This window comes from Pteropus medius, unplaced genomic scaffold (assembly GCF_902729225.1).
Source record: "Pteropus medius unplaced genomic scaffold, Ma_sr-lr_union100, whole genome shotgun sequence".
Classification (NCBI taxonomy): Eukaryota; Metazoa; Chordata; class Mammalia; order Chiroptera; family Pteropodidae; genus Pteropus; species Pteropus medius.
In genome coordinates this window covers 14331646-14358026 of record NW_024352786.1, presented here as the reverse complement: position 1 = coordinate 14358026, position 26381 = coordinate 14331646, and the positions used below count along the sequence as shown (strand labels likewise).

At 33.3% G+C, this 26381-nt stretch overlaps 1 protein-coding gene across 3 annotated transcripts in view; it reads left to right on the top strand.

The window, feature by feature from the left end:
- Nucleotides 1–4994, top strand: part of PCDH7 (protocadherin 7) — a 356517-nt gene extending 351523 nt beyond the window's left edge. For 2 of the 3 annotated variants that reach the window (XM_039848696.1, XM_039848695.1), the window contains exon 3: nucleotides 689–4994. In XM_039848696.1, the coding sequence (XP_039704630.1) occupies nucleotides 689–1065 (377 nt within the window). In that variant the 3' untranslated portion in view covers nucleotides 1066–4994. The remainder of the gene's footprint in view (nucleotides 1–688) is intronic. The other variant, XM_039848700.1, reaches the window with a different exon arrangement.
- Nucleotides 4995–26381: the final 21387 nt, after the last annotated feature.

Here is a 26381-nt window from a genome sequence, read left to right as displayed (position 1 = left end):
CTGGTATGCTCATGCCCATAACCTTCTTGTACTTTGCTTTTTTATTTTTTTACCACATAACGTGCTGTCAATTTAGGTTCTACTTCTGAGTCACCCTGATGTTTTAGAATGTATTTTAAATATAAGGTTTTGCATATTTTCATTCTATGAATAATGTATAAGCAGGAAGGAATCCAATTGGCAAATTGGATTATCCAATTGGGATAATTTATAAATACAGAAAATTATGTATTTGGATTTAATAACTTTTCTTATGCATGTGGAAAAATTTACATTTATACAAATATATGTATGAACTTTATTCCTGTTTGAGAATATACACACATCCCTGTTCTGTAATAACAAATGCATAAACACCAATGTCTTCTACAAACTTAAATTTATCAGTTTGTTCGTTCCTCTTTTTCTATAATATCTGATGTTTTTGCAAAACCTTGTCTTTAATGGACATAAAATAAAAACTGTTCAATGAAACAATAAACTGCAGGGTGTTGAAAAAAGGAAATTAATATGGTGAAATATACATATATATATACACATATGTGTGTGTGTATGTATGTGTGTGTGTATATATATATATATATACATATATATATATATATATATATCCCTCCTCCAACTTCATATGGATCAGGAAAGCCTGTTGAGGAATATCCAACTTTAATGGCTCTTTCTTCTTGAATTTCAGATTCAAGACCTCTTCCAGATGTAGCCCTGACTGGGAAGTGCACCCGTGAGTGTGATGAATATGGCCACTCGGATTCCTGCTGGATGCCGGTCCGTACTTCTCCGGAGAGGAAGAAGAGCCAGCCCAAACTCTCCACTTTCATGCCTGTCGATGAGCGAGGAAGCCAAGAAAAGCTGGCCAATGGCGAGGCCGCCATCATGGGTGACCGCAACAGAAACCTCCTGAACAAAAAGTTGACCTCATCTTATGAGACCTTCAGTGCAGCTAGTTTCAGCAAAAATGAGGAAGCCAACCCTGAGGATATTCCCCTTACAAAAACAGGGGAATACAAGCCATCTCCTGTCAATACTCTTACTAGAAGAGAAGTTTACCTTTAGGCTATAAAGAAGCAACAGCGAAGTCTTTTCATGTATGAGAAGGAGAATAAGGGGGGAAAAACAAAAACCTTACAAAGCAAAACCGTTTAATCAAAAAGAGGGGGCTACCAAAGAGACAAAGCTTTGCCTGCCACTTCTGCCTCCAGATCAGGCCTTTAGTGACACTGTCAGCCTGATTGTAATGTACAATGTAGAAACCATCCTTGTTACTTGCATGTCTGACCCCTTCACTGATCCCCAGCACCTGCTCTCCTCTTCCCCACTCCTTTCCAAAAAAACAAACAAACAAAAAAAGATGGTTGCAAGTTTCTTTCATGGTAATAAGCCTGATTAGCAGAACACAACACACTCTCATTATCCCTAAGCTGAAGCATGATTTTAGTCACTTTGATTTAGTTTGAATGTCATCTAGCTGGTCAAAATATATTTCAGATATACCACCAGAATATGATCAATCATCGTGAAAGGCAATCCCTCAAAAATGGTAGAGTCCCTCTAATGGTACCGTCTTATAAAGGAGGACTCTATAAGAAGCATTTGGAGAAGATCGCAGCTTTAATATTCTATCAAAGATTGAGAGTGAAACAATCCTCAGTTGGAGATTGCAGTCCCAAAATTGTTCTTTTCAAGTCAAGAGCATCAACTTCTATTTTATACATTCATTGAATATTAATATACACAGAATCTTGACCACATGAATCAATTACACTAATTATAATTTGTAAAAATTATATATATTTTTTACAGAATTATAATTTGTAAAATTATAATTTGTAAAAATCATATATATTTTTTACCATCACTATTATCAACTAAAGCAATTGTGTCATTAAAAGGCCAAAGATCATATAGCAGATCAGGGAAATCATGAAGTAGATTTGGTCTTGACTTGGAAAAACCATTAAGCAACAAAAACAAATGGATTCATTCACGCACACAAACATTCAAATACTGGTTCATTTTATATTGTTTCTATACCCAGAAAACATACATTTTCCTTTAAAATGGATTTTCTTTGAAAGTTAAGGAAATGAAAAATTAATGAGGTGTATTTTGTTATTATAATAGACAATTAGTTGAGGTTCAGGTTTAATTTCAAAAAGTATTATCAGGGAAGATTTAACTTTTAAAAATCATATTTGTGGGTAAGGAGGGAAAAAATACACTGGTGTGCAGTCTTATAAATTAAGTTCTCTATTATTATTTTAGAATCTGGATAATCCTTGCTGGTCTTATTATCTACATTTCAAATTACCAACTATATTTATTACGTGTTTAACGAACACTCTCATATAACACAAATGCATTAATTTTGAATCTTGTGCAATATCGCACTATTTTGAGACTCACAACATTGAAACAAGGTGACACTCTAATTGACTTTGTCACTAATGCAATTTGAACATTATTTAAAATAAATCTTAAAACAAATCCAGACTGTACATAAAATAAATGGGTTCTGGGCAGTGGCGTGTCTGTACATCTCAAAGTTGAAAAATATGCAGTTTTCTCGGTGTAATAAAAAAGATGCAGAATATGCAGATTTTGAGTCACTTGCACTATAGAGAATGATTTAATGCAATTGGAAATTGAGCTGGGACATTCCAACTAAAGTGACAATCCAGGAACAGAATAGGGGATGACAGGGGGAGAGAGCAAGCGTTCCCATCACTGAATGTTTGTAACCTGATTAAGGTGTAGCCTTGACGGGCTCTCTAGCAAACTGTAGAAACAATGTAGCTTTGAGTAGTTTCATGCTTTGCAGAATTTCTTAGACTATAAAGTGAAGCATCCTGGAAAACAGGTTGTTAATTCACTATAGATTATCAAAATACTTACCTTTGAAAACCACTTCTCTGGTGGGGTACTCTTTCGAGGTCTTTTCCTTATGATCTTTCTTAAATGAAGTTTTAATTTTGATGTTAGTTTGTGTATAATAGGATGAAAGAAATATGTAATTGAAACAAAAACATTGGACTAAAATATCAATAATTGAACATGTTTGTGTTTGATTATTATTTACATTATGGAAAGATGCAATTCTAGTACTTTGTTAGGAAACTGCATTAAAGCAGTTCTGCCTTGTATAGTCTGTAAGTACCTATTAAGACAAAATACTTCTAAAGATACTTATGAAATGTATACATATTTTTTCTTGCACGTTACAAAGAAAATACTCAAATGCATAACACAGGTGTTCAACAAGCTTTTTTTAATGCATTTTTTTTCTTTATTTTATGAGACACTGGAAGCCATTAGATTGCTCATTTCACTCTATCTTAAAACCCTTCTATTGTCTATGAAGCTAATACGGGTCATACGGGACCTTCAGATTAACTGAATCCACATTACCCAATGACGTTTGCAACACATTCAAAACAGCCATGTCATTCTCATTTAACTCATGAGCCTCTCTTTAGAACTAAAATGGGTGTGAAAGAATAAAATTCAGTGTACTGTAAGTATTCGCAGTAATTCTAGTAGAATTAGCTATCATAACATGTTTATTATATAATGAGCTGGCATGACACAGAAATATATTTTGTGTTTGTATGACTTTTATTTTGAATAGGTTAAATATGGTGCCACTCCATATATAGAGTGCTTTTGGAAAAAATCAATAAAAAGAAATAAAAAAAAATAAATGAGTGAATGCAAAATAAGCAACTGTGCCTTTTATACCTGTTGTTATGGTAAAAAAACGGTTGTTGGGTTTGGACAATGAGGGGAAATGGGCTATTCCCAACTTTTTTGATCCTGTATATTTATCCATGTTTATTTTCTGAAAATAATAAATAATATATTAAAAATTTGCCTTCTGAAAAACTCAGATAATGGACCAGTCTTAAATATTGTTCATTCATAAAACAACATTAAGGCATTAACATGGGCTCCTTAATTCTCACGAGAAGGCGAAAGCATTTATTGTAACAGTAACACAGGAAGATATTATCAGGGGTGAAATCAGTCCATCTTGCAAGATAAAATATTGATTAAGAATTTCTATTCTTTATTTTCTTTTGGTTATTTTTTCCTTTAGCTGCTGTTTTATTTTGGTTGTACAGTATATAAACCATACTTGTTTTCTGTACACAAGAATCTCAAGTGAACTTTGCATGCATTATACATTAGGACACATTTATAAATTAATGAGTAACTATATAAATTTATGTGTTTTAAAACGTCTGTAGCTTCAGTCTAAAATCTAATGCTCATTCTGAACCTCCAGATATCATTTCTGTATGGTTTGTGACTGGCCTGCTGCCTGAGTTTCAGAAAACAAGGGAGGCATTATTTTTATGGAAAGAGGATCTAAGATGCTACCGAGGATGTCTGGCTGAAAGATTACCCTAGGAAGCTGTTTTCCAAGAAAATAAAATAAAACACACAATCCAGAAGAAACTGCCAAGAATCAAACCACTTTAAAACAGTCATGAGAAATCTAAAGACCCAAGTAGTTTTAAGTAGATTGTATCAGTGATAAATATACACGTGTTTTTAAAGGAGAAAAAAAGAGTGAAGATGATCATGAATGTTGTAAAGCTTCTGAGTTGTGACCCAGTCAGAGGTATATATAACATCTGGAGGAAGGCATCCTGTCCCCAGCTACCTAGGGTTTACTTTCAGATGACTTTTCCTACATTTTAAAGCACTTGCATTCAGTGTGGTACGATCTGTTTGTAATGTTACTCATTTACTATTGTTCTGCTACTTGGATGTTGATAGTGAAGCAGAGAACAATTTATCATCGTTTATTACGAGTCACTATGCACGCAACTATGCTAAACATGGCGAAATGTATTAAACACTCGTCCAACTATTTATGAAGTACTTTACATAATTTAATTTGATTTTGTACAGTTTTATGTAAATAAATTGCTTGTCATTTTTTGTCTCTGCAAATTAAAATATAACATGGTCAAATGGTTTCACACTTGTAAGTGTACTTCTCTGTTGGCAGGTAATTCAGTTTTGATTGGACAAGAAGTGAATGGATGCATGTACCGGTTTGATTTAAAATGGCTTGATTTCTGCTAAATTAAGATATAGTAAAGAAAATAATGCTGCAACAATTGTTGATTTGGGGCATCATCTATAACTGTCATAATATTTTGCCTTATAATGGAGTGGAACTTAAATTCTTCAGTTTCATCAAAATAATTCCTGAGACACTTACTAGCTGGCTTTTAAATATTAAATGTACTGTGGAAGAACTTCTTGTCATTAATGTAAAAATTGTTTTGGGGTTTTTTTGCAGGTGTTACCTAGAGAATTTTCATATTCAAGATAAAATTAATTCTAAGTCAAAATATATCTCTGTAAAGACAATGTTTGTTTTTAATCTAAAGCAATGACGAATACAAAAAAAGTTAGACTTAAAAAAATACATATCATGTGTGATATAAAGAAAAAAACCTGAAACAAAAAAATAGAATTTTTATCTTACTCACATTTTTTTAAGTTGAGCTTTCTCTACTAGTTATATTTTTCAATCATTTACTATTTTTATTTTTTAATTACTCCATTTACTCTGTTATCAGATTACACACCTAACTATAATAAATATCTTCTTTATTTATTAAACTGGTATCTATTTAAACAAGTAATATCTCTTCTCTAACCTAACTCAGAGAATTAAAAAGGAAAGAAAATACTTCATATATATATACTAATAGATTACATGGAATTTTTGCCCCATCTCACAACAGTACTGCTAATATCTACCTATGTGGAAAAATAGACATTCTGAAGAAACTTGCTTAAAGTGTCTCTACCAATTTTTCTCCCTCTTTGGATAAAACTTCAAAATACTTTTTATGGAATGACATATTCTTTCTTAAATCAAAAATGTCCTTATAAATTAATTTTGGCTAGTAGCCTTCCTTCTCTGCAGGAGGACTTTAGAGTGGGTATGGTAAGGAGTCTGCTTCATATGGTAATGAGGTGAAGAAATCATACATGCTTTTTTTCCTCATATATATATGGAAATTGATTTATTTTTTAATTAAGTTTATTGAAGTAACATTGGTTAATATAATTACATAATTATCAGGTGTACATTGTAATTTGACATCTGTATATTCTATTGTGTTTACCACCCAAAGTCCAGTTTCCTTCAGCTACCATATATTTGATCCCCTCTACCCACTTCACCCTCCCCCTATCCTTCTATATTTGACCCCCTTTACTGGCTACTTTTTTTCCAATGGTGAGAATCAAGTATTAGCACAGAAATCAATGGCACAGTACATACTATGAAATCACTATGTCTTTTTTTCTTTAAACTCTCCATATATATTTGATAAACATATTTCTTTACCCTGAAATTTCATTGTTAGATTAAAACATTTTTTTTAAAACCTCCACCATGTAAAAATGTAGTGGTATACTTTAGAAAGAAGATAGACATGAAGCAGGCCAACAAAAGTTGCATGTATTGCTTTCAAGGTTTAGGTTTGATTACTCTTCCACCCATGATTCATTGGAAGAGTTCCATCTAGTTATTTAGAAGCTCTACTTAGCACAATGGCCTGGTTATACAGTATCTTACATTTATGGTACATATCACAGTTTACAAATGGTTTTGTAAGATTTATCCTAAACTTTTTATAATACCTTCAAAATAAGCTATAGGAACTGTTAAGCCATGTATGAAAGTGGATTTTAATTTTATTAAATAATTCTCAGATTGAATAAAAATTTGAACACAAAGTTCTACCATATTAACATTTTCCTTTCACTAGCCTATGTGCCAATCTAAATATTTTCATGATTTAGCAGAGTGACAAGAAAAAGGAACTCTCCCCATTTACCTGAATAAAATAAACATTTGGTAAAGTGGGAATTTTGGTGGGAGGCACAAATTACATCGGTAATTATCTTCACTTGACATTACACAACATACCCTGGCAAGCGTTGTAACGTACAGGATTTCTGACAGCAAACTATAAATCTTGAAAACATCATAGCTTAATTTCTTCCTGCTTTATACCCCCCAGCCTAATCTATTTTTTGGTGGACTTTGGCTAGATAGTCAGTATGGATTTGGGGACTTAAATAATTACAACTGACGGTCAGCCCTATCAAATTGATCAGATTGTTGCAGAAATGTTGCAAAACAGAACCAATGAGAAACCAAGCACCACTCGAATAGTTGGAGAACTCAGATTTATTACACTAGTGGTCCCAAAGGAGCTAGCGCTCTGAAATGTGGGCCCAGAGCTCAGGGGTAACCTTACTTTTATAGGGCTTAACAAGCAAAGGCAATACATCTGTTATCTAGACAGAACAAGCAAAGAGGAAGGTGAATCTTTAGTTGATTTCGAGGTCATCCATCCCTTTGCCCTATGCAGCAAGCATGTCTACAGATTACAATGTTAGCCATTTGAGTGAAAAATTCCTCTTCAGGATAATTGTAGAATTCCCAAATTTATTTTCAACAAGCTGACTTCACAAAGAAATCCACTTACTGAGTTTTTGTCTTGTCTTTTTTTTTCTTTTTACATTTAACCTTTTTGTGTCCCCAGCTCTAAGTCCCCTTTGCCAATCTCTGAGAAGTTACTTGCTCTGTTTCCCCCTACCCCTCTTAAAAACAAACTTAGTTTTCCCTGCAGGTGATGGGATGTTAGGTAGCTAACAAGGGACTACTTAATTTGCAACCCAATTAGCTTTATTTTAATGGAAATTTACATTATCACTACTTGAGCTCTTAGGAAGCAGAGTGAATAGAGTCTGAACTTACATTTGCTTATTTTCTCTTATCTTTATCTCTACTACAACACTTGTTTATAAACTGTATGAGGGCAGGTGATTAACCAAGATAATATAAAATTTCCAAGTTACAGGGAGTAAGGAAAGGATATGAATGTAAAATCTGAAAAGCTAAAAATATATGCTCTCCTTTCACCTTTATTTTTTCTTGTTCTGCTGTTGCATGTAAATTTTATTCATTGATTGAATTTAATATGTGTGACCCACACAGAAATAATTTTGTCTATTTTTTGAACGTCCTGGGAGAAGATGTAGATGATGCTTAATCATTCATAAATGTAAAATTTGCCTCCAACATTCTAAGATTATGCTAAACAAAAAAATGTAGTTGACTCATGATGTTCAATTTTATTTTATCCCATTGAAAGTTATAATTCAAAAGATCCATTACCAAGCAGGTCTTAAGAAAGAGGCATGGGCCTGAAAGTGAAGTGCCAGAAATCAGATTACAGATTGAAATAGGTTTTGAAAAAATAAAAATGTCAATCCAAATGCCTAGTTTAAAAAAATAGTCCACTAAGGAAACACCTGATTCAGCGATCTAAAAAAAGAGATAAAAACAAGATGTTTTATTTTGGTAATTTAATTGAAAGTATCTTACAATATGGCAGACTTAGTAAAATTAGTAGTAACTTGATAGGATAATGTCAGTTTCTTTTCTAAGTGTGTTCTGTACAATATTACATAGAACATTTTTATTGCAGTTTTTTGGATTGTTATGAAAATTGTATATTTAAATCATTTGATAATACATTTATGGAAATAAATTGAAGGTGAAAAAATGCTAGGAAAAAAAGCAAAGAAATGAAGAAATTAGATGGTTTAGCCATTTATTTTAGTTTTACACCTGTCTTTCAGAAGGAGACAATTATTGAAATGTTTTTCCAAACCTTACAGTATACGTTAAATATATCGTAATAGTATTTCTTAAATTGGAGTTTGTGGTCTATTGAGAGACGTCACTGTTTTAGAGATACAGGTATTTTATGAGAATTTTTAAAGTTTTGAGTTTTATTAATATGATGATCAAAGTGATCTTTTAGTATAAGTCATTTTCAGTGATAATTCTCAATTGAAGCCAATTTAATAGAATAAAATCTTCACTTTATAAGTCAATATATATCCATCTATTGTGTAAACGATTACATTCGCTGGAGTTCAAAAGGATTTTTTCTCCTATATAGGGGTCCATATTTTACTCAGTCGTGAGAAAAAACAAATCAGAGAATTAGATAAAAAGCAAAGTATTAAACAATGTGAGCGACTGGACTAGAATATATCAACATATGCAGAGGTTGCACACTTCTAAAAGGACTAGATAGCAAATATTTTAGGCTTTGAAATTCAAGAAGCCCAATCAAGGGCATTGTGTAGCTATTTATATGACAAGAGAGAAAATAAATTCCCAGATTTTTTTAAAAAACCATTTAAGTGCATAAATACTATTTTTAGCTGAGGAGACATACAAAAGCAGACAGTAAGCTGGATTTGATCAACGAATGAGTTTGGTCACCCTGCTCTATATCCAAAACTACTTCAATGGATACTGATTTTAGAATTCATCACTAGAATTCTTTATCTTGTACCTCACTTACGACTTTGTCCAGCAAAGTTACTAATAATCACCCTCAAAGTTTAGATTCTGTTGTTGCCCTAGTTGTTACCCCATCTGTGTCATTCCTTCCCATTGACTAGCTTTATAAAGATTTAATCCCCAGATCACAAAAGGATGACTCTGTCAGAATCCAGGTCGATATGCATAAATCCTCAGATGACTATAAAAGAGCTCATCATCTTTCCAATTCAAGAATCAGCATTATCCACTTTATAAAATTTATTAAATTTTTTTTTCCAGTAATATATATATTGAATGCATTGTATTCACCGCCCAAACTTAGATTTCTTTCTGTCACCACATATTTGACTCTTATTTCTCCATTTACTTCTCCCCACCACCCTCTGGTAACCACTAGTCTATTGTCCACTTTATAAAATTTTTAAAATGTGCCTTATTTTGGAAGTTCTCAGTTTGATTTAGAGGGGAGAGATTTACTTTTTTCCATTTGATCAAAGCTTTAAACATATTTCTATTTAAATGCCATGGATAAGGGCTAATTATACCATGTTAAGTAACAAGTAATATAAAGTTTCATATTTAGAGCATGGTGTCCATAAAATAAAAAGAAGAAATACTGGGATAAATGTAGCGGCATTCTGGGAATGAGATGAATTTTGTTGTTCTCTTTTATGTTTTCCAAATTGTATACATAAACATGTTTTATATTAGCAATATAAAAAAATGGACAGATGAGTAAACAGACTTAACATTAACAAAAGAAACAATTTAGTTTTAAAACATTGAACCCATTTCATCTAACAATATCAAAGAAAATTGTATTAAAAAAATTATCAGTCTACTGTGACATTTAACATTAGCTATTTCTTATCCCAGAAAAGCGAATATGATATGCTAAATAACTTCAGAGATTGTTACTACCAAACTAGGGCAAAAGAAATCTTTATGTAAAGTCTAAACATGAACAATGCTAAGCCTCTAAATTAAATGTAAAGTGTATATTTTAAGGAAGATAACATGTAACCATGCAGAAAAGAAAATTGACAGCTACAGTAAACCTATCATCTAGGGTTTGATCAACATAGAAAATACGGATGGATGCTTCGACATGTATATTGGATTATTCCAAAATGAATTCTTTAATATGAATATTTCTGAAGCTTCAATCTGGGAATTATTGTTGGTGTTGACTGTGTAGTAATCAGCGCTACTTGGTTTTGTTAAACTTCCAGAAATGAAGCTATCAAAAGTTATTACAAAAATCTATGCCTGGTCTAAGAAACAATCAACATTCTCATTGACTAAAATGATTAGGAAACATAATTGATGAAAAAAAAAAAAGATAAATTCTCAGTCATAAGAGACAGGTACTGTTAGTCCATAGATGGTTTAAGAAATGAAAAGGGCAACTGAGAGTGCTACCATATTGGAAAACTTGCTTCAAGACTCTAGATGTTGGCAAAGGAAGGGCAAATGGGGTGAGCGATATAGTTCCTATCCAAACAAACTCATTTTTCAGTGAATCACCTTTTTTATTACACTAGAGCTATGCTCCTGCTATTTCAATTACTGGGATGCAGAGAGAGAGATTTGGTATACTGCTTGTTGACTTCTTTCCTTAAATTGCTTGGAATACTCCAGGCTCATTTTTTTTTTCTATTTTTCTACATCTTTTATTAGATAATAACAAATAGTATAACAGGTGATTTGATTTTTCTCTCTGTTTAGGATTTATATGTGCTTCACAGCCAGCATTTTGTTATCCTCGGGTTTAAAGGCTCTAAGTCATCAGAGAAACACTCCCACTTGACTATAAATGTAAGTCAGACGATTATAATGATAGTGTCACAGGTGGAAAAATAATGTTCGCTCTGTTGTAATCAGAACCAACACTGACAAAGAATCATACATTGCTCTGGTGTTTCAATGAAGATGAAAGCACCGGTTTATACTCTAACTTTTCAAGAAGAGCAGAAAGATGTGTAAACAGAAGGATATTGTACTCAGGTTTAATTTCAACCTGAATTACAAATATAAAAAGATTGTTCAGGATAGTGGATTGAAGCCAAATTACCTAGAGTTAATTTGGAAATGACATTTGCATTGCTTATTTTCATCAGACTCCTGAAAAAGAGGCCTTGATCTCTGCACGACTTACTCCCCACAGCATTAAGGCAAAGAATTCCCAGAGCTATGACTCCTTCTACACAGATTTAAAATAACCAGCATAGAGGAACCAGGTGGAACATATTTATTTTATTCACACCATAGTCAACTTCTATCTAGGAATGTTTAGATGTTCCCATTAGATCTGAATTTATTTTTTAGCTGTAATTTGATTCAGTTTTAACCTATATGTTATAACTGTGTAAAGCACACAGAATTTCTAAGATTCAAATCAGAATGTGTTTTCAATAACATTTCTCAAAGATGTGATGTCACTTCTCGTTCTTCTCCAATTGTGTAGGAAAACAATCTTTTGGAAATGTCCTCTATTAAAATGATTGCCATTCTGGCTTTCAAAGGTGTTTCTCCTTTTTTTCAAATCCATAAGGATAATTTAATTCAAAGCAAAATTTCTGAAAAGATATCATATCCTCACAGAAAAGTTGCTCTTATAGCTATTTCCCCTTAACTGTTTAACATCGTTCATTTCCCCTTAGGAGAGGCAGATATAATTTACTAACTGAACAAAAATGGATGAGGTACATCAAACCCAGTGCTGGATATTTGAGGTACAGTGGTGAGCAAGATATGAATGGTCTCATCTCATAAAGTTATAATATAGGTGGGGGTAGAGAGAGAGGAAATAAAATATTGAAATTGGTAAGAATCGGAGAGCACTTGGTATTTGGTATGTTTAGTGATGAAACAATAAAAGTTGTTTAGAATAACTTATGAGGCATCTATCTTAGACTTTTGCAGTAGGAATAACCATTCGAAGAGACATTAAAGATTAGGAATAAGGATCGACAAATGAAAGTGGAAGATTGTATAAGCTGGTGTTTTGGAGGTGTGCAGTGAGAAGAGGGAGTGAGGATAATTGGGATAGTGGTAAAAGGGAATAAGCCCCCCCTGTTTCCTTTCTTGGGAAAAAAAAAAAAAAAGCTCTGAATATTTTACGATTAAATAATTGCATTATTTAGTACCCTTTATTTCAAGGAACTAAGAAATTTTCAGGTATCTCTGTAGTGGTGAGAACTCAGAAAGTTCAGGATGAATCGCAGCAGCTGAAAATTCAGGGAATCTCACCATCCCTCTGGGAACTAAATGGTCATTCATTATAGCATCCAATTTCAACACTTCTATTAATCTCCCGATAGCAATGGATTCCTTTATCACTTCTTGCCAAGGTTGTGACTTGGCTTGTCCTCTCCTACCTGCCATTCCTGCTTTTGTGGCCAGTGGTTGTACTTTTTAGACATAGTCTATCCAGTATGGTAGCAACTATCCACTTGTGGTTAGTTAAATATAAATTTAACTTAACAAATTTTCTTCAATCTTAGTTCTGTTATGGTCTGGCTAAGTTGAGCAGAACAATTGAGCTCATAGGTTGATGGTCATTCAAATGGCTGCTTTCAGGTTAACCCATGGTAATAGGCTGAGTCTATGGTGAGATAAAACCAAATATAATAATTTAATCACAAAGAAATCCCTAAATCTTCACTTTTAGTGAAAGAATGAGGCCACAGGCATCATACCATGTATATATATTTTTTTCAACAAATATTTGCAACTATGTTTAATGCTGCAGATACAAAACTGAATAAGACATGCTCATGAATCCAAGAAGTGTGTTAGCTGGAACATTGATAATACTAAATACAATTATAAATACCCCAGTAGATGATTCTTAAGACATTAAAAATACAAAACAAAACTAAACTAAAAACTGGTCTAATTGGAGCCGCTAGAGAAGCTGATAAGGAAGATTCATGGAAGATTAACATGGAAAAATTAAGAGGAGTTAAACAGACAATGAGAGGAAAATAAATATTTCTAGCACAGGAACAACAATGCTAGAGATTAAAAGTAAAAAAAAAAAACAGAAATCAGAGGTGTTTCTGCAAGTATTCAGCATTCCCAGAGCACGATACAGAGGATGGGCATGAGTCCCATTAACACAGCAGTCTTGTAAGTGCCTTCCTCCTTTTTTCTCTTTTTCCTTTTTTAATTACAGTTGACATTCAATATTATGTTAGTTTCAGGTGTACAGCATAGTGGTTAGACATATAACTTATGAAGTGATCCCCCAATAAGTCCAGTGCTCACCTGACACAATACATAATTATTACAAAATTATTGACTCTATACTTCAACAAATCCACTTCTGGGTATTTCTCCAAAGAAATCCAAAATGCTAACTTGAAAAGATAAGTGCTTTATTTCTTAGTTCATTTTTTTAAACCCATACTATATATGTTTTAATCTTTCTTCCACATCTTTTTCATACATCACTAATAGTGGACATTTGTTCTTTTCATCAACCAAGCAAGCGTTCTTTCTACCTTCTTTTAGTAAAAATCATCTCAGTTTTACTTTACCAGTTGTCTGTGATTAAGAGTCTTCATTTTTCCACTGGCCACATTTTGGGTAGATGACTCAAGTTGAGCTAATTTATCCATTATTCCAATTTGAGGGAAACCCAGCAAGAGAAAATGGTTTGACCTTATTGATTCTGACTGTGGCACCCTTTAGAATACTCAGTAGTGTCTGCAGCCCAGATCCCTAGAGCTGTGTCCCAAGAGCCCAGTAAGACTTTATCTATCACCTACCTTTCATTAAATGATTTAATCTTAATACTTGCAATATGTTCTTAGTGATACTGACTGAAGAAAAAATCAAATGTCAGAAAACAGATGCATATTCTCTGAATTCTATTTATACTGTCTTATCTTCCTACGTTTCAGTTGTATCTGCCTCAGTCTCTTCATGGCCACTCTGTGCCCTAGTTAAGTATATTCACTGTTTCTGAACTTGCCTTGTATATTTCAATCTCTAGGTCATTTTGTCGCCATCCCAAAACGTGTGCTCTCCCAAAACCTGTCCAAATCCTGCCCATGGTACAAGGTCTGGAGCAATCTTAGATTTCCTACCACTTTCTCTGATTATTCCAGCTTAAAATCATTCCTATTCCTTGAAACTCTGATTTAGAAGATAAATATCATTTCTTCATTTCTCATTTCCTGTAAGAGAGAATTTCATAAAACATTCCTGGCTTCTTGCTCCACAACCCACTCTTTCTCACAGCAGAGGAATGGATTGATTTATGTATGACAAACAGATATTTGCCAATTTCCTTTCTTGAAACCAGAGAAGGTGTTTTACTTATTTACTTTTTTAATCAGCAAAACCCACAGGGGATTATTTGATCACAGGATATTATTTTTGTCTTTCACTTACTTGGCAGAATATTTGTTTCTTGCATTTATTTACACCCCATCATATAGATCTTATTATAGAGCTAGCGCTAGCGCTAGAGCTAGAGCTAGGGACAGAGCTAACAATAGAGACAATAGAATTAGAGACACTAAAGATTTCTTAGCATCTTTCCAGATCTATTACACAAATACTAGAGATAGAATGATGGCACCCAAGACTCCCAAGATTAGTAAAATGCTTACCATAATATTTTGTCTTTGCTTTTGAGGTCTCTTTTTAATAAGGAAAATTATATTCCAATACTAAAGGGTTACAAGAGTGACATTACATGTAGTTATAGAACAATATTCTTGAAAGTAATTGAGCTCATCTTCTGCTAAGTCATTCAGCATATTCAATAGTCTCAACATTCACTAATGCACTAATTTTGAGTGACTGATTGCTGATTAATAGGTGTCTTAATTCATTGTTCATGAAAAGTTATTATGATTTATCATAATGCAAAGAGCCAAAATAATTGAATCATAATACCTTTCTTTGAGATTAGTGTCACCATTTATGATATACTTTGGCATAACTTTGAGCATTTTGGAATCTGTATTATATGTGAGAAATAACACCTATCCCTAGTGCTGCTTTGAGAATAATGTAAATTAATCTATACCAAAATGTTCTTTGTTTTAAACTTCCTTAGAATTACTACCAATTAATAAGTTCTGAGTTTATATATAATAATCAATTAATATAATACAAATACTCATACCTTCTGCCTGTTCTTTGTACAGTTTTTATACAGCATCTCAATTTCTATATATATAAGATGGCATTAATATTGTTGTTAATTGTTAAACCGAAGATAAAGAGATCCCTGAATGCTTAGCTGTAGTACATTTTTTAAACCTAGGCAATGACTAAGAAGTTTATAAGGAAGACAAATATATTTTGGTGAAATAGTAGAAGTCTGTAAATATGGGAAGAGCTAGAAAGGGATGAGATGATGGCGGGTCTTGTGCTTATGGTGAAAAATAAATTTATTTAGATGTCCTTTTCATAAGCTGCAACGATGTTAATTGTAGTTAATTTGTAGGAGATAAGAAAGAAATATGTGGAAGGCCTAAACACTTCTTAATGTGAGTTTAATTTTATGTTTTACAAATGATAACAACCATAATAAAAGCCACAATTATTTATCAGCTGCCCATGTTCTAGTCTCTGAATTGAATAGCATCCCATCATTATCTATAAATAAATATACAAATTATCTTTTATTATATCCATTTTAAGATGGGGAAATTGAGTCTCAGTTAAGTAAGTTGTTAACTGAAGGATCTGAGAATCCCAAACCATATCACAGACACTTCAAGGTTTATAATTCCATATGCCTAACCACCGTTCTCATCATTTTCCAAAGTAGACTTTCACATCTGCTTCCATAATTTATGTGCGAAAGACAGATATTTGCCCATTTCCTTCCTTGAATCCAGAGAAGGTGTTTTAATAGTGTCTTGTACAGAGCATTTTTCTTGATTAACTTAGCATGCACTGTGAAGACAGGATAAATTTATCTCTAACATTAACATTTTGGCCCCAGTAAATTCTGTGTTGTGAGGGGCTGCCTTAGGCATTGTAGGGTATTTAGTAATATCCCTGGCTTCTGCCTATTAAGTGCCAGGAGCACCTCCTCCTCAGTCGTTACAATAAAAATAATCTTCGTACTTTGCCAAATATTCCTCTCCCCCCCAGAGTAGGGAGTACCTTGGTTGAAACCATTGTTCTAGAGTTACATATAGTCTTAATCTGGCCAAATTCCAGGCCAGAGTATTGAGTGCTGAGAAATACATATTTTGAAATATTTTAAGTGGTACACATTAATGTAGAATTTTTGTTATCTTTTTGAAATGTCATGTGAATTTTGTTTAGCTGTGTCTATGTTATAAAAGTGATCACTCAGAATATTACATCTGGGAAGATTTCCTCTACCTAGAGCTAACTAGAATAACTAAGAGGTAGAATAATGCCTCTGATCCGCATTTGGAGAAAACAGAAGCAATCATTACCCTCAAGAGAGTTTTTTTCAAGGGACGATGCATTGTGAATGCTCTTACTGCCAATACAATAATCTGCAAAGGAGAGTTAAATGACTTTTCCACTGCCATTTCCATATAGCTTCTCTGCTGTTCTTGGCTATTTGACCTTAATGTTAAACTTTCTTCTTCAGCTTGTTTTTCTTAATGTTCCATTCATTCATCAGTTATGACTGTCTGTAATAAGAGAAAGGTGAGATTTGGACATCTGATTATTTAATTATTTCTGGGTCTTTGCTTAATTCAATGGCAGCTAATTTTCATTTTAGCAGAAAATAATTTAGTGTATACATAATACCTACATATACATATATATGATTTACTATATATCTGGCACTATTCCAAGAGCTTTACTAATATTAATGTATTTAACCCTCAAAATAACCTTATGAGAAAATTACTTATCATTATCTCACTTTTCGGGTAAGAAAACCGAGACACAAAACTTCAGTAAGTTGCCCAAGATGACCCAAAAGTGAATGACAAATTCACATCCAAGCTGTTGGTTTCTAGAGTCTGTCCCCTTTACCACTGTGCTCTGCAACAGCATTTATAAGTGAAGTCACATTTATTTTAGTCCTTCAGACACAGACGAAGAATTGACTATTTGTACACGCCCTCTCAGAAGCTGGAGATCGACTTTCTAATGCTTTGGGTGAATATTTCCTGCAAAAAAAGTTTTCCTTAAATTAAGGGCATCTCATTTTTTTGAATAACATAGTTGTACTTCAGAGACCAGGGAGAAGCTGACTTCAGAGGTTGTTCCAGGTGAAGAGAGCACATAGTTTTATGGAATTGCATTTTTGCATGGAGCCTGAAATAATTCTGGAGATCTGTGAACACAGTTCTTGGCCTACTTAAGACTACTGGATTTCTGTGAATTATAATTTCTATGTCTGTTTGTTTATAATTGATATAGCTCAAACTTGAAAGCTGAGATTCATAAAAATTCAAGATATAGGATTTGCAAAAAATAAACCCAAGTCAATCAATATGAGTATTTAAATCTCAAAAATGTGTGTCAGATGGTTAACTTTGGAACTATAAGGACCTTTCTTAAACATAAGCAAATCTGCAGCAAGGATAAGCTAATTAAAGAGTTGTTATGCTCTTTCAGAAGTTGTTACACTTTTTTCCCCCCTGAATTCTAAAAAAATCCTCAGGATAAATCTGGTTTTGAAGTATTGGTGGATAACCAATCTTTGAGGAGTAGAACTGTTTTCATGATTTATAAATGGAGTTGAAGTTGATCAAGGATGATATTAACTTTCCAACTAAAATGCTCTCTAACTTAAAGATGGAAGATGTGATTTTTATTTTTGTAGTCTCCAAGACAAATTCATTTGGCCATTAGGATCAAGAAAATGAAAAGATTCCTCAACTAGAATCTAAGTTTCCAGAGGCCAGACAACATGCCTACATCATTTAGCATTGTGTCTCTGCAAATTTACCCAGCTCATGGCACTTAGTCAATGCCCATGTGACAAAGAAGGAGGGAGGGAGGAGGGGAGGAAGGAAGGAAGGAAGGAAGGAAGGAAGGAAGAAGGAAGGAAGGGAAGGAAGGAAGGAAGGAAGGAAGGAAGGAAGGAAGGAAGACAACTTTTTAACTAACTTACAGAATCTATTATTAGAAATGTTCTTAACAGTCTATTCTCTAACGCAGTCTTTCTCCAAATTTCTCCAAATTTTCTGTGCGAACATGTTCAGAAATTTTAGCCTATTTTATAAAAAAATAAATTTACAAACTTATTTCTCCATTCTAAAATTTTTCCTGTTATCTTGTAGAAAAAGTGCTTTTCTCAAAAACATCTATAGACATCTATAATTTCCAGTGGAGGGAAGCATACAAAATTATTGTAGTTAAACACAACACCTTCTTTCTTTTTTCATTGGCTTTGAAATTGTAGCCCTTAATATTCAGAAACCGAGGGGATAAATATGAACCATATCTGAGAGTTTATAAAGACAATGAATATAGCGGTTTGCTACTTAATGGAGTTTGATCTAGGCTCTAGGAAAATTCTTAGAGCTTTAAATCCAAGTTTTAGTTTTTTCATATTCTAGGCAAAATTCCATTATCTTATCCCTTTTATTCAACAATTTAAGAATATAATAGCATGCTCCAGACCCTCATCCAAGATTTGTTTAGGGTTTTTACAATAGTTTCTATCTTCTAAGATAGAAGCTCTTTCTGATTAAAGACATTTAAGCAAATAGAGAATAGGCAAGCTTTTAGGGTCCATTTTGCATTCATGAGATTTTTCAAATCCTTTAAAAAAGAAGCCATCTTCTAGTCACAGCATGACTAACGCTTTTCTGGGTTGTGGTAACAACACTTGGGGCCAAAAAAAAAAAAATCCAACACTTAGCTTTAGATGTTTTCCCTTTAATCTATGCCACCACTGGAGATCTTTTTAAAAGCTTGATCAGGACAGGACTTGTTTTACACAAGGTTTTCTTGTGAAAAGGCGGTGGGTGGAGGGGCTTGAAGGTTAATGCAGAAACAGAATTTAGTTACTCTGTTTCTCCTGGTTTCCAGGCATTTCATCTGTGTTATTTATAAATAGATGCATTAGATGTCCTGTTATTTTGAATAAGTGTCTAGCTTTAATTAGGCAAGGTACATAAGCATTTTAATTAGATATCCAAATACATCATCTGAGACTTTTTCCCTCTCAGAAAATAAAAGTAATTTGATTTATTCTTTATTAAATATAAGGGCAGTAAAATCTTATGAATAGATTTTCAGCTCAAGAGACTGAAATGTTTTTGATAGGACTATATAATACATGCACAGAATACTTTCTGTTAAATTTCTCCAAGCAAATAAAGGGTATAAAAGTAATGGAGTTAAACCACAGCTTGTAAGTGTGGTACAGTTTTCCAATATGACAAAAGAAAAGAGCGTCTAGGTTAATTCTGATGTCCCAAATTATAGCCTACTTTATTCTATTGCTTTTTAAATTTAGTATAAAAAATGTGTGTGTGCATGTGCATGTGTGTGTGTGTGTGTTTTATATAAGATGAAATGAGAAACAGCATCCTGTCCTACACACTGCAATATATCTGACCCTCTCTTTTCTATCACTATGTATGTGTTCGACTATAAAATTAGGGCATGTGAGCAGGAGGAAAGATCTTTAACCATAAAGACCGGACACTGTAGACCCTGCATTTTTCAGAATGGCTTTAATTCATGCAAATCACAGGGTTTTCCACATGTTTTTTATTGCAATCAACCGATTAAAATTTGCTATGATACTGATCATAATTTTCAGCTTTCTTACATAGAAATTAAACCCTAAGTGATATTGCAGCTACAGCAGACACTGTCTTCTAAAGGGGATAGTGATGGGTGGTGAGAATCATGGTTATGAAGCCCAGCTCTTCTACCCACGGGCAGTGGGGCCTGCGTCATTATTTAAACTCTTAAAAACTCACTTTCTTACCCATAATATAGACAATGTATCTATTTTGTGGTTTTGGGGAAAGTTCTAAAGAATGTCATCAAATGAGTACTCCTTAAGAAGGTGGTTATTATCATTATATCATCTTTGCTCTGCAACCATTCCTCTCTCTTTGTCTTCTTTCTGTCTTCTTTTATTTCCACTGGGTCAGCCTCTAACCTAGACTGCTCACAATTTATAAAAGCATCCTTTTACTCTTTTCAACAGTAGTCACTGAGAATCAATTTGAGTCATCTAAGATTGTCTACTTCATTCTTCCATAATGTGGCTAATCTGAGATGCTTAACATGGAGCATTAAATTAAAACACAATCTTTAATAACTCTTACCATAAATTTAAAAACATTAGATTTATTGGTTAATGCAAATAGCTACATATGTTTAGAGGAACCTAATTAAATAATCTATATTTCAATCCAATTTATTATTTCAGAAACTTTACTGAATACATCTTAATCAAAAATGGTTTTTGATTTTTTTTTTTTACAAGCAAGAGTAATTTTTACATTATCTTTGTGTGACTATCTTTGTATGATTCTATTTGAGGATAAGTGTATTTTCAGTTGAATGTGTGCATTCAGACAAAAGCAAATGTGGCCATACAAACCAAGGAAACCTAAATAAAATAAGACAGATTTCAGACTCTTGAAGTATCTCCTTTTATGCATGGCTAAAGTTCCCTTGTATGGTGATAATCATATTGCAATATTTAAATACATCAGATCAGCATGCTGTACACCTTAATCTTACACAGTGTTACATGTTAATTATATCTCAAATAAATAAATAGATAAATAAATATTGTAAAAATAAAATTCTTCTGTGTATCAGCAACAGATTAGATAAGGTAAGGCCAAATTATCTCTGGGCAGCCTCTGGGAATAAATATTATGTTTTTATGACACTAATTTTAAAATACATCTTTCTTCTTTTTATGGCCCAATTCAAGAGACATCTCTCTGAAACTACCCTTAATTAGTAATAAATAATTAATTGCTCTTTCATATCACATTTTGGTGATTGAATACATGTATCTGCCTTACTAGATGTAGTGTCCTATAGGTAAGTGACTGTATTTTTGTTTTCCTGTCCTAGGAGGGCACCCAGCCTAGAATAACCCTTCTAAGAATATTTGTCTTGTTGATGTTATAGAAGTAGATAAATCATCACTCTTAAAAAGTGATATGTAACCTATTCTCAGAAGGCAATTCTATAAAAAGCCATTGTGGAAAATTTTACAAAAAGTAAGAGTTTATCCAGGATTTCATAGATTGAGATGAATTAGGGATTTAGGAATTATTTTATTAGGTTGAAATTGCATGCTAATTGTATCTATATAATCTTCATGTTCTCTATCTTTTGCCACCTTAAAGAATCCAATATATTATGCAAGTAAGTGTATTTAGTTCAAATTCCTGAACTAAATTGCGTTGTCTTACTTTCTTTCTTAGTTGCAGAATGAGTGTTTATTGATAAGAGAGTGGAAGAGTTCCCCAAATTTCCTCTGGTCACTCCCCTGTTCTCCTTGTCCAGGTAAAATCACAGGTTGCTGCGTTTTTCTAGCAGCTCCTGTTGCCGTACATAAACTAAACATATCTAATTTTAGGGACTTTTTATATTAATGGAATTGTTCCTGAGAATGCCCAAGCCCTTCTTAATAACTGAGGCAATTAGATTTAATTGGAGGGGTCTCAGGATAAGATCTAATTAAACCATTTTTTCCCCCATAGGATCTTTTCTATATCCTTTCTTTATGCCCTCACAATTGAGTTTCCCAAATCTTATTTTTTTATAGAAAAATTATATTCTGAAAAGTGAAATGTCTGATTGTTAATAGTTAAAAAAAGCTAAAATACATTAATACACTTAGCCTGACTTAGATATTTGGTGAATTTATTTTTCCAGATTTTGTAAGGATACATTAATTCAATTAGCACTGGATATATTTCCATTGAATCCTGTGACCGAGTTCCAGTGCTCTGTGGATGGACAGTAGAATATTTATAATCAGTATAGTTTTTTTGTGTTCCACGTTAGAAAAACAACATTTTGTGTCTGCTCCTCTTTCCTTATTCCCTCATGTATGTGTGTATAGGGGTTTGCATGTCTTGTGTGAAACATGAGAACATTCTTATCTCCACAGTTCAGCTAATTTTGTAAGAGATAGCAGCAGCCATAACATAAGGAGATATTTTTGGAATCAGACACTGAACAAAGCCAAATATTTCATGTAGTTCAGTATGTCTACATGGAGCTGAAAAACATAGCTCTTGTGTTTCATGGAGTACTTTAAATTGAAGTAAATTTAAAGTAGGATGCAAGGTCAGTAGAGAATATTTATTTTTTTAAAAAAATTTGTGTGTGTAAATTTTCAAGTCATATAAAAGATTTTCATGTGTATCCTGTAATAGCTTTCTTATATTAGGCAACTTAAGAACTGATAGCATATTATATATAGAAAGATAATACTACAGGCAATGCAAAGTTTATTACATTGGAGTGAACTGGGTGATAGGAAGAAAATCTGAAGCTATATTAAATAGCTGGATGGAGTTAAGCAAAATATCACTGATGCTGAAAGTGATGATTCTGAGGGCTTTGGGGGCAGAGAAGAGTTCAGCCGATACCCATTTGTCTGTCAATTTTCAAAAAAAAAAAATTAAAACTTTCTATTTTTACTTAATGTATTTTTCTCTGATAGCATACACTCTAGATATGATGTGATACAAATACTTCCTTTCTGTGATCTTTCTCCAAAAACCTATAGCTTTAGTCTAATCATGAGAGAAACCTCAAGCAAATCCCAACTGATGAGCCTTCTGCAAAATACCTGACCAAACCTCCACAACCATTTAAAATCATCACGAATAGAGAGTGAGCAACTGTCACTGCCAAAGGAGTGCAAGGAAACAGTGGAACTAAATGTAATGTGGTTTCCTGGATGAGATCTTAAAACAGGAAACGGACATTAGGTATCATATAAAGGAAATCTGAATAAACTATGGATTTTAGTTATAAACAATGTGCTAATGTTGGCTAATTAATCATGACAAATGTATTATACTAACGTCAGATGTTAATAATGGGAGGAACTGGGTGTGAGACATCTAGGAACTCTGGGTATTATTATCTTCACAATTGTTCCGTAAACCTATATTTTAAAATAGAGAGTTTATTTAACAATATTACAGAACAGCGAGATAAGCATTCTCTCTCTATACTATGAACTTCATGAGGGCAAGAACATGGTTATATACACCCTCTAATCCCTTATATCAGAATCTAGCATGGTCTCTAGAATAAATTGGTATTGGGACTAGTTGGTTGAAGAGATACATGAAAGGATGCAGGAAAGTATATACTAATTATCAAGGTAGCACTAAATTTAAAGTGACAAATTATACCTGGACTTTTCAGAAAAAGTATAAAATGATAACCAGTAGTTTATGAGAGTAATTGTTATGTGTGATGTGTAATCTAGAGAGAGCTGGACACATGTAAAACAATGTGTATACTTTGTCTCCAACTTTAAAATGGCATCACGGTACATTAAGAGTTAACTCTAACGTCTTGTCTCGAACTTATTACCTGCTGTTACTACAGTCCAGACATAATGGTCTTCAATTCAATTTGTTTTTTAAATGGGCCAATTTCCTTCCTGCTTTAAGAACTCAACCCATTATATCCCCAACTTCCTTGCATTTCTCCTCCCACCCTTATCTGATCAATTTTCATTCAGTCTTCTAATCTCAGATTAACTGTCACTTTGATTTCTTGTCTAGTTGAACCAGGCGAGTCTTTTGTTGTTTTTTAAAACTATTTTATATCACCTTCTATTTTTGTTTTTCTTGCCATCTCTCTTATTATTATTGTAAATACACACACATGGTCGCACGTGCGCGCGCACACACACACACGCACACGCACACGTATTTAATGGCTGCAAATTCCACAAAAGCAAGCATTACATTAGTTTTGTTCACCTTTTTACTTCCTGCATCTAGCATAATGCCAGGGACATGGTAGGACACAACATACACTTGTTATGTGAGTTAATGTTTATAATATAGAGGGAGTTTGTAATACAGAGGGAGAAGTTTACAACATAGAGAAAGAAGTTTATAATATAGAGGGAGAATGCTTATCTTGCTGTTCTGTAATATTGTTAAATAAACTCTCTATTTTAGAATATAGGTTTATGGACCAATTGTAAAGATAATACCCAGAGTTCCTAGATGTTTCACACCCAGTTCCTCCCATTATTAACATCTGACGTTAGTATAATACATTCGTCGTGATTAATAAGCCAACATTAGCACATTATTATTAACTAAAATCCATAGTTTATTCAGATTTCCTTTATATGATACCTAATGTCCATTTTCTGTTTTAGGATCTCATCCAGGAAACCACATTACATTTAGTTCCACTGTTTCCTTGCACTCCTTTGGCAGTGACCGTTGCTCACTCTCTATTTGTCATGACCTTAACTGGTTGTGGAGGTTTGGTCAGGTATTTTGCAGAAGGCTCATCAGTTGGGATTTGCTTGAGGTTTCTCTCATGATTAGACTAAAGCTATGAGTTTTTGGAAGAAGATCACAGAAAGGAAGTATTTGTATCACATCATACCTAGGGTGCACGCTATCGGCATGATGTCATTCTTGGGGCTGACTTTGAGCATCAGGCTGATGCAGTGTTTGTCGGGTTTCTCTATTATAAAGTTATTCTTTCTTCTATACTGTACTTTTCGGGAGGAAGTGGCTATGCACAACCCACTAAGTAATAAGTACTTGTGCCTTACCTCCTTGGGGGAGGAATAGCTGCAAAAATGATTTGGAATTTATATGCAATGGAAATTTGTCTTTTTTTTCCTATTTATTTATTTCTATATTCATTCAATAATTTAGTTATATCAGTATGGATTTATGGTTATTCTATACTGTGGATTATGATCCATACAATTTTAGTGATTTTGTTGCTCAAATTGTCACAGCTTTGTTGTTTCAGGGCTCTTTTACTCAGTCACTGCTGCCATTTGACCTACCCCCATATCCTCAATTCCATCCCCCTCTCCTCTTCTAGCACTTTCTTACTTTCTGTCACTACTAGATGATACAGGCTAATCTTGTGCATTTCCCGTCTCAGTACTAGAATCAATCAGTCATTTCTCCAAGAATAATATTTTTTTTTTGATTTTACATATATGTTCTCCAATACTTTGAACTATTTTAACTGAGTTTTTTTGTTTTGTTTTAATCTTTATAGTCCTTGGACTAGAATCATGTTTAGTCTCATATTAAGACTAATCAGATATTTGTTCTGAAAAGAAATTAATCATGTAAATTTTCCAATGCTGAGGTAACTCTGTTTTCTTCTGTTTCTTTAATAATATTGTTTATTTTTACTTATCATTTAATAAGCACTATGCTAAAAAACTTTCCTTCAATTATGTTATTAAACTCTCCTATCTCCTATTAATTTGGTGTTTTTTTATTGACTTTTTATAGGTGAGGAAACTGAGATATAAAGTAGTTAAATAACTTAAAGTCACACAACTGGAGAGTGGTCAGCAGGATTTGGGTGAAGGTTTTGACCCACAGCCCAAAGCAGGCTCCGTTTTGATAAACAGCATCAAGCCTAATGTCTGGTCTCCTCCACTATATATGAGTCTTTCTGGTAATCATAGTAGCTTCTTGATTCCTTCAAGCTTCAAATCCTTATCTTTCAGTTGTCAGAATTCACCCTGTCTTTCCCTTCGTCTGCTTCCACCTAGATATGTCCCTTTGACTTATTAACTGGCTTTCTTCATGGTGGAATGAAGACTTCCTAGTTCTTACTTTATGAACCCACAGCACCCACACTTGAATATAATCATGCAAACACTTTTTTTCTTTAAAGATCCCACTGGATATACTTCATGTGAGAAAAATATAGATAATAACAAAATTAGTAAAGAGGTTTAAAAGTTCACAAAATACAGTCCAGATTCCATCATAGAAGGTAAGTCTAAGTCAAAATTAGGCTTTGAAATCCAATC